The 10,050-nt window shown below is 41.3% G+C and overlaps 1 protein-coding gene across 1 annotated transcript in view; it reads left to right on the top strand.

Moving 5' to 3' along the window:
* The window catches only part of LOC311224744 (arf-GAP with coiled-coil, ANK repeat and PH domain-containing protein 2), a gene marked incomplete at its 3' end in the record, with an annotated part of 72,757 nt that overhangs the window by 48,188 nt on the left and 14,519 nt on the right, over window positions 1-10,050 (top strand). The window contains exons 13-15 of the mRNA XM_084309845.1: window positions 3,633-3,747; window positions 6,126-6,319; window positions 7,621-7,690. Coding sequence (XP_084165971.1) covers window positions 3,633-3,747; window positions 6,126-6,319; window positions 7,621-7,690 — 379 coding nt within the window. The remainder of the gene's footprint in view (window positions 1-3,632; window positions 3,748-6,125; window positions 6,320-7,620; window positions 7,691-10,050) is intronic.

A 10,050-nucleotide genomic window follows, 5' to 3' on the forward strand; every position in this document is an offset into this window, starting at 1 on the left:
AGACTCCAAATGCTCTTTATGTACAAATGGGGACAAGGGGACATTTATGCACATGTACTGGGACTGCCCACCAGTTAAGATATTCTGGAAAGAGGTGACCCAGCAATTATCAAATCTCTTAACTTGGAATATACCTGTACACCCCTCTGTATTACTGCTGAATGATGTTTTTGAGTGTGCAGTACATCCACAGCTAAAGAGATTGGTTTTATCGGGTATCACAGTGGCTAAAAAGCTGATAGCATCACGATGGTTCCAACCGGAAAAAATGTGCCGAAAGGTCTGGATTATTACATATCTCGATGTGATCTATCAAGAAATATCTACAGCAAGAATTTTGGGTCTCAATGAATCCAAAATGACATTGTGGTTAGAAGTGGTGGAGAAAATAAAAGCTAGCATATAATGGTAATGTCTGGTTAGGAGCGAGGGAAAATGGATGGATTATCCAATGGGGGGTCCGGGAGGGGGGGGTACGAGCTGGAGCATATGTGTGTAGGTTTTTAGATAACAGGTATTAAGGGTATATCCTATATATGACAATTAACTAAAATGTGATTTCATTGGATGTGCACCGTCAACTAATGCTTGTATATCTTATCGTGTGTTGTCATGTTTGTTTATGTGTTTGTTTAAAAAATAATAAAAAAATTAAATACAAAAAAAAAAGAAGGTAGGCCGGCGGCTAGGTGGCGCAGTGGGCAAGGCGCTCACCACCAATGCAGGAGATGCTGGGTTCGAGCCCAGCTCTCCGCATTGCTATCAGCTTGGCTGGTCGTTCATATTAATACAATTGGCAGTATTAGGGGGTGGGAAGCTGATGGGTGGGGATCGGACGTTGTGGACAGTGACTCCTACAGGTCGGTTGGTGCGCCTGTGCAGCAGAATCAGGAAGCGACGGGGGCAGCGTGCCCTCCAAACGCAGACCCCCGACGCTGAGAGATCGCGCTGTGCAGGTGAAAAGATGCGACGGCTGCTTTCTCGTGTACCGGAGGGGACACGTGATGTAAGGCTTAGTCCACATTGCAGCCGGCTTTTGGGAGGCATGGCCTAACAACGTCCGAGACAGGGAAGGGTAGAATTGGACGATATGAAATTGGGATGGGAGAAAAATAGAAAATGGGAGAAAAAAGTAGATCAAAAAAAAAAAGGAAGGTAGGCCAGCTGTAGTTTACATAGCTTGCATAAAACGGTCTCGAGGTTTCACAAGTTAATCAAAATCCGAAATATTTCCAACCGGGGCTTGAGATGATCAGAGTTAGTGGTCTGCAAGGGCCTTGAAATTAAGCCCGAGCCCATGACGTTCAGGCCCTGCCCGACAATAAGCCCGACTGTAATGCAACATTTGAAGCCCTAGCCCGAATGAAAACCTGATTTTTTATTTTATTTTTAGATTTGTTTTAAATATTCGAAACACGGTTTTATATGAACTTAATAAATAAACAAAAACGAAAATGTCCAATAGGTCTGCCTAAATAACAGATAGGCGCATATCGCGCTGAAAACTAACAAGCATTATATTATAGCCAAATATAAATTTTAGTTTTTGTTTTAAATATTCGAAACACTGTTTATATATTAACTTAATAAATAAACAAAAACGAAAATGTCCAATAGGTCTGCCTAAATAACGCATATCACGCTGAAAACTAAGAAGCATTTACATAGCCTGTTTCGCTTTCTTATTAGAATGCCGTCGCAGTGCTCGCTTAGACTGACTCACACGGCAGCCTCGTAAAATGTATTGAAGGCTATATGGAATCTTCTTTGACACACACACACGACACAATAGCCTACTCAGTCACTATACAAACAAACAGAAAACAGAAATCAGATTTCGAGCAGAGCAACATTTATATTATATAATGAAAGCACAACAGAACAGGGCAGCGGCGACCCACACCAGCAAATATTAATACATCAGACTCACCACTTCGCTGTTGATGTCAGCAACGCGTTGAAAAGAACAACGTTAACAAAACTTCACCAACCGGCTACATACATCCAAGAACAAATTAAAACGTTCGCCAACTAGCTATATTCCAAGTAACTTCAAACAACCAATGCCACTTCGGTCCGGTTCATTTGTTCATCATCCACCTGAGGGCTTCATCACTCCCCTCGAGTTCTCCCTGCGGGCTGCGGTAATTACATCCAAATGTTTCCAAAAATGCAGCTTTCCAGACTCATTGGGAACTTTCAAAAGCACTCCCTTTCCCTAATTCCATATCTGTTTATCTTATACTTAACTTATCCATCGCGACTCAGAGAGACACGAGTCTCTGACTCTCTGATCTGTGATGACAGCTGGCGTGAAACTGAAACAGAAACGTAAGGTTATCCTATAACCCTAGTTATATGAGTATAGCGAGCACGGAATAAAAAAAATAAAGGGAGCTGCCCGGCCCGGCCGAGCCCGAATTATTTATTTAAAAACAAAGCCCTACCCAGCCCGAACCCGTCGGGTCGGGTAGGGCCCCGTCGGGCTCGGGCAGGGTTGCAGTGCACTAATCAGAGTGCAAATCACTGTCTTCGCGACCGACGGTGGCGGTTGTTGTTATTTCTACTCGCACGTTATTCAGTTCAATGAAGTTGCGTGTCTCCTATCCGTCATGCAGCACATTCAGGCCCATGCCCACAATCTAATATATATTTTTTTTAATTTAACTTTATTCAAGTCGATTATTCATTTGAATATCGAATATTCATTGACAGCCCTACTTAACAGTTACTGCATCACCCCTGAGTGGAACATGGAAAGCCAAATAAAAAAAAACATAAACTTTCCCCCACTGTACCGAAAACCCGTACCGAACCGCGACTTCAAAACCGAGGTACGTACCGAACCGTGGTTTTTGTGTACCGTTACACCCCTAGTATATATATAAAAATTAGTGCTGTCAGGCGATTAAAAAAATTTATCTAATTAATTACAGGATTTGTAATTAATTAATCGCATTTTAATCGCATAACCATTTTATGCCTGATATTCTATATTCTATAATCATATTTCAAATTGCATGTGTCCGGATGGCAGAATTCAGTACTGTATCTACAAAACCTTCTGTTTAATCATCTTCCATCTATTAATTTGCTTAGATTTTTCAGGTCTGGTCAATTTGAGCATAGTGTTATTCACAGTCAAAGATAAAAAAAAAAATGTATTGATATTCTCATTTGGTTCATTACAATTTACTCAAGCCTAGTAACAGACACAGTATTTCTGACACTGGGAATACATTCCCTGAGATCCATAGATGTCCCTAGAATCATATACCAAGAACATGCAAATGGACCATATAAAAAAAAGTCTGTAATGTGTATTCTACGTTCTTATGGAATGAATGAGATAAAAAAAAAATTTATTTATAAAAAATTAATAATTTTGAGTTAATTTTCATAACGTGATAATTTGCTGTGTAATTAATTAATCTAATTAACGCGATAAACTGACAGCCCTAATCAAAATATAAAGGTGTATTGCAAATTAGTATCTTCATATACAGGAATCATTTCTCAAAAAACAATACGTCCACTGAGCTCCCGGAAAGGACAAGTGTCTCTCTTTTAAGCTGAACATCACAGAGACGAGACTCCAGTAGCGATGATCGTGTCACCGTGTGTCTCTGTAGATGCTGTGCGCTGCAGGCCGACTCGGAGGGGCTGAAGCAGGCGTGGGTCACGGCCCTGCAGGGCAGCATAGACATGGCCTACACTCAGCACAGAGTCGAGGCTCAGCAGCCACAGGTAACCAACATACTGACACAGACATGGCCTACACTCAGCACAGAGTCGAGGCTCAGCAGCCACAGGTAACCAACATACTGACACAGACATGGCCTACACTCAGCACAGAGTCGAGGCTCAGCAGCCACAGGTAACCAACATACTGACACAGACATGGCCTACACTCAGCACAGAGTCGAGGCTCAGCAGCCACAGGTAACAGAAAACATACTGACATACGTTTCTATTGTTTGCCTGTTCACATGTTTATGTTTATTAGGATCCCCATTAGTCATCATCAACGTGTTGACTATTCTTTCTGGGGTCCTCACAGATATACACATACAAATATGAAACATTTCAGTGTAAATCAGTCATATATCACATACATAATCAATAGAAAATAAAAACAAAAGGTCATAGGTGAATCCATTACACCATACCTCTCAGCTGTGTGATGTGCTCCAGCTCATATTCAATATGAGCCTGAGGCTGCAGAGAGTCCCGACACTGTGGAAAACCTCCTGTGTGGTCCCTGTCCCTAAGTGCCCACGTCCAAGGACTACACGCCGGTGGCTCTAACCTCTCATATAATGAAGACCATGGAGAGGTTAGTCCTGGAGCAACTCCGCCCGGTGATCAAACCCCACCTAGACCCACTCCAGTTCGCCTACCAGCCCCGACTGGGGGTAGAGGATGCTGTCATCTACCTGCTGAACCGAGCCTACACTCACCTAGACAAGCCGGGGAGCACTGTGAGAGTCATGTTCTTTGACTTCTCCAGTGCTTTTGATACCATAAGGCCTGGGCTGCTGGGTGAGAAGTTGGAGGCGATGCAGGTAGAGGCCCCCCTGGTGCCCTGGGTTGTTGACTATCTGACGGGCAGACCACAGTACGTGCGCCTACGGAGCTGTGTGTCAGACAGACTGGTCAGCAACACTGGGGCCCTGCAGGGGACAGTCCTCTCTCCCTTCCTCTTCACCGTCTACACCAACGACTTCCACTATCGGTCAGAGTCCTGCCACCTTCAGAAGTTTTCTGATGACTCTGCGATAGTGGGATGTATAAAGGACGGTGACGAGAGGGAATACCGGGAACTGGTAGTGGACTTCGTCACATGGTGCGATTAAAAACCACCTTCAGCTAAATGTGGCGAAGACCAGGGAACTGGTTGTGGAGCTGGGGAGGAGGAGGAGTGCACCTGTGACCCCCGTTTCCATCAGGGGAGTCGATGTGGACATGGTTGAGGAGTACAAATACCTCTGTGTGCACATCGACAACAAACTGAACGGGTCAAAACACGCAGAGGCACTGTACAAGAAGGGCCAGAGCCGACTCTACTTCCTCAGAAGGCTGAGATCCTTCAATGTCTGTACAAGGATGTTGAGGATGTTCTATGAGTCGGTGGTGGCGGGCGCCTTCTTGTACGCTGTGACCTGCTGGGACAGCGGACTGAGAGCAGGGGACACAAATAGGCTGGATAAGCTGGTCAGGAAGGCCAGTAGCGTGGTTGGGGTGGAGCTGGACTCCCTAGCGAGGGTGGCGGAGAGGAGGAGCCTTGCTAAGCTCCAGGCCATCAGGGAAAACTCCTCCCACCCACTATACACAGACTTGGCTGACAGGAGGAGCATGTTCAGTGCTAGGCTCATACTACCTAAATGCAGCACTGAACGGCACAGGAAGTCCTTCATTCCAACAGCCATCAGACTTTACAATGCATCACTGTGCCTCACTGCATCACTGAGCACAGAGTGACAGTTACCATCTTCCTGGACTCTTTCTTTTGAAACAGAACTGTGCAATACTACACCTACTGTAGACCTCAGTATATTTTTACTGTATTTATTTACTGTATATTTTATTCCATTTTTATTCTATTTTATTCTACTCTTATCTTAGGCAATTTGATTTGTTTTGTTATTCTTATTCGTGACCTGTTCTGTCTAAATGTTTAATGTTGAGCAATTTGCAGTGTCAAATTTCCCTCTGGATAATAAAAGTATTTCTATTCTATTCTATTCTATTCTATTCTATTCTATTCCTTTAAGAAAAACACAAAGTAAAGAAGTTTGGATAACATGGCTGCAGCTACACTCATGCATGACATATATTGATTTCCTTCCGGATTATGGCTCCTTTAAGTTTCTTTTTGAAACTGTCCTTGTTTTCCGTCCGTATGATATGTAATGGGATCATATTCCAATATGTTATAGCTCTATACATTGTGGTTTTCTTTAGAGCATTGGTTCTAGGCAGAGGTAGGGTAAAGCGACTACTTGAAGCATGTCTGGTATTATGGTCATTTCTATCATTGGTGGATAAAAGCATAGAATACAATTGAGTGGGTTTACCTAAGGTATAAATGTAAATGTGGCTCCAACCTTCCTCTCTGTTTGCAGTCCAAAGAGAGCCCCCAGACTCTGGTCGGGGGAGACCCCCAGCCGGGGCCCCCCTCTCAGAGGCCTGCTGCCCTGGGCGTGGCCCTGGGGGGCCCCGGGAACCAGCAGTGCTGTGACTGTGGGGAGGAGGAGCCCCGCTGGGCCTCGGTCAACCTGGGAATCACCATGTGTATTGAGTGCTCTGGCATTCACAGGTAGGCTTCTGGCTTGGGTCTTTGATTTGTGATCCTTTATCAAAGGGTAAAAGTGTCCTATTTGAAGCACAGAGTTTATTGTGCCGAGAAAGGACGCTACGCTTATGATGAATTGAAAATGGGGACCCTGATGTAAACAAGACGAAAGTCTTTCTTTGGTCTGCATCCCCTTAACAATTGTGTGTATTGAGCTGTACTGTATTGTACCCATTCTGCAATCTGTTAATACAATTTTCAATCAACAATCATCGACAACATCATGGAAGAGTAGGGATGCATGCGCGTACTGTATAGTCTACGTGCGTAATGAATGAACAGTAGGCTTATATTATTCGAATGACTTGTTTTATTAGGAGATCACAGATACTGCGCTGCCCTAGCTATAGTAGTACAGTACGTACAGTACACATCTTAGCATGACATCTCCACAGAGTCGGGCGTGAGTGGACCAGACTCCACAGAGTCGTTGCGCACCGGTGTCCCACAAAAGGCTGCTTGGCATGTTGGGTGACATCGACCTGCATTAAATGTAATAAACTGCCATGAGAAATGTAGGACATTTGTAAGCGGTGGTAAGCTTGACTGAAACCTCAAACGATTGCGGACATGCCGCACAGAGTCCAGTCCGCTCACGCCCCACTCTGTGGAGATGTCACGCTAAGATGTGTACTAATAAAACAGGAGCAGGAGCGCGCAACAAGACGGTATAAATATGGAATATGAATACAGTCTATTCCACTATAGATATATCCACGTGATTAGCTTTAGTTCTTATTTATTTATCCACGGTCATTTGCAGTGTTTGTGTAGTGCTATTATTTATTTTCGGACATCAAATGCGTCGTTGAGGCATGACTTTAAATATAAAACGTAGTTTTTTATCATACAAATATTGTCATATTTCTTTAAATTATGATGAATTCATTCCAAGGAGGCCTGTAGAGTTGACATGAACGAAATCACTATGATTCCTCCCAAATAAAGCCCTTAAGAACACGGCGCACACAAGTCTGTCAACTTACGACTGCTACTGTATTCAGCGCTCCTAAATCCTGCTCTTAGTTAGGACCGAATCCAGGAGAAGGGACCGTTCGCGAATCCCAAAATCGCCCCGAAAATGTCTTAAGTGGCGCTAAGACCAAAATTTGTCCGATATTTTGTCCTAAGTCCATTGGTGAATGAGACCCATTATCTTTAATAGAATAGTATTTATTGTGATATGTTAGAGTCCGTCTGTCTAAAGTCATTATAATGAAGAGATCTTATCTTTAATGGAATAGTATTTATTGTGTTTCTTCCAGGAGCCTTGGGGTCCATCTGTCTAAAGTCAGATCTCTCACTCTGGACTCCTGGGACTCAGAGCAGCTGAAGGTACAGTAACAACAAGTATTTATCATCGACTCTTTTCCATTAAAATGTATATATATATAAATAAAAACAAACTTGAAACTATATTACTGAAGCCTAGTCAGGCATCATATACCATGGTGTTGTCGTGTTCAAGTCTGGCTGCTGACTATAATCACCTTAACCCTTTCACTACCACACTACCAAACGGTTAACCCTTTCACTGCGACAATACAGAAGGTTAACCCTTTCACTACCACACGACAAAGGGTTAACCCTTTCACTCCCACACTACAGAAGGCTAACCTTTCACTACCACTATAGTGTGGTAGTGAAAGGTTAACCTTCTGTAGTGTGGTAGTGAAAGGGTTAAAAGCTCAATCCAATGCTCCAAATGGTGTAAAATAGACCTACAGTATTATTCTGATTTATGCTAGTATCATATTTCCATCTACAAAACAAACTCAGAATGTATGTGAATATAATCCAGATTGAAATGGTCAAAAGGAAAACTGGATTGGGCTTTGAAGGATCTTTGGGCATTAGAGAGTTTGGTTGCCATCCTACTCAAATCATATCTCTAAATATCTCTCTCTGTATTTATGTATCTATGTTGTATGTAAGTGAGTAGGTAGGTATGTAAGCCTATCCATGTTGTATGTTTTGTTTGCCTCCGTTTGTGATCAGGCTCCCTCCAAAAACTTTAAATAGCTTCTCGGGAGACCTGGCACACTACACAACTCCGATGATGATGATGATACCATGATGATGATATTTATTGTATCGTGTGTGAATAAATTCAAATTCAAAATCCTCATACTACTATTACTAATTCAGATTCAGATTCCTTTATTGTCACTTATTACAGTACTTTACAGCAAGAACAAATTATATTTATTGTGGTCCCTCGACCATAGCAGCTTCTTTCTTAGTAATAAGATAGATTCTTAATAAGATAAAAATACAATAAATTTAGCATAGAATAAAATAGATAACTAAAACAAAGATGACTATATACAGTTCTAAAAGTGTGCAGTGCAGATCAGGATGTATATATATTATACTATATACATTTTAAATAACCAAGATGGCTGTGACGGGGTCCTTTTTCGCTCCCCTCCAGACTCCCACAAATGATGGGCGTAGTCGGAATAAAAGGTGTTGATGTTGCTTTTATTGCCCAGCCTTCCAAGGTGCAGAGGTGACGTTCATAACAGTGACATAATAAAAAATAACAAAACTACTAGATACTACCTGGTCTATCGGATGCGCTCCACAATAACGTCATATTGATAGACGACACTTACTGTGCAGCACTTCCCTCAGTTACCTACTGTACACTGTAACCGTTTATCTGGTGAAGAAGACACAGAGACAAACAGACTAACAAACACTCACAGCGCTTCCCTCAGTCACCTTCATCGTAACTGATGCAGGGCAAGAACCCACGTCCTTGGGCACGCAGCCCTCATGAACACCTGGACTCCTCCCCCTCCACAGGTGCCACACATAATAGAATAGAATAGAATAGAAATACTTCTATTATCCCGAGGGAAATTTGACACTGCAAATCGCTCAACATTAAACATTTAGACTGGTCACGAATAAGAATAACAAAACAAATCAAATTGCCTAAGAATAAGAATAGAATAAAAATTGAATAAAATATACAGTAAATAAATACAGTAAAAATATACTGAAGTCTACAGTATTAAATTAACAAAACGAAACAGGTGCTACACATAACCGTTTCCTATACACATTAACATACCAGACAACCAGCAACACCAATAATCCCACAACAACCCAATAAATAAATACATAAATATAACCCAATAAATAAATATGTATGAATGTATGATAATATGTATGAATGCATGTATGAAAAGATTAATGAATATGTATGTATGTTTGATAATGTATATGAAGGTATATAATAATGAGTGAATGTATGTATGCATAATAAGATGAATGAATGTATGTATGTTTGATCATGTATATGAAGGTATATATGATAATGAGTGAATGTATGTAATGTATGTATAATAAGTAGGGCTGTCAGTTTATCGCGTTAATTAAATTAATTAATTACACAGCGAATTATCGCGTTATGAAAATTAACTCAAAATGTAACAAAAGAAAATATATATATAAAATTCTTTTTTTTTATTTAAATTTTTTTTAATCTCATTCAATAGAATTCATAGAATAAACATTTTAAATGGTCCATTTGCATGTTCTTTGTATCTGAATCTATGGATCTCAGGGAATGTATTCCCAGTGTCAGAAATACTGTGTCTGTTACTAGGCTTGAGTAAATTGTAATGAACCAAATGAGAATATCAATTCAATTCCCCTTTTTTTTTTTTTTTTTTTTTTACTGT

The sequence above is a fragment of the Notolepis coatsorum genome (genome assembly GCF_963971535.1).
Source record: "Notolepis coatsorum genome assembly, chromosome: 1".
NCBI classification, from domain to species: domain Eukaryota; kingdom Metazoa; phylum Chordata; class Actinopteri; order Aulopiformes; family Paralepididae; genus Notolepis; species Notolepis coatsorum.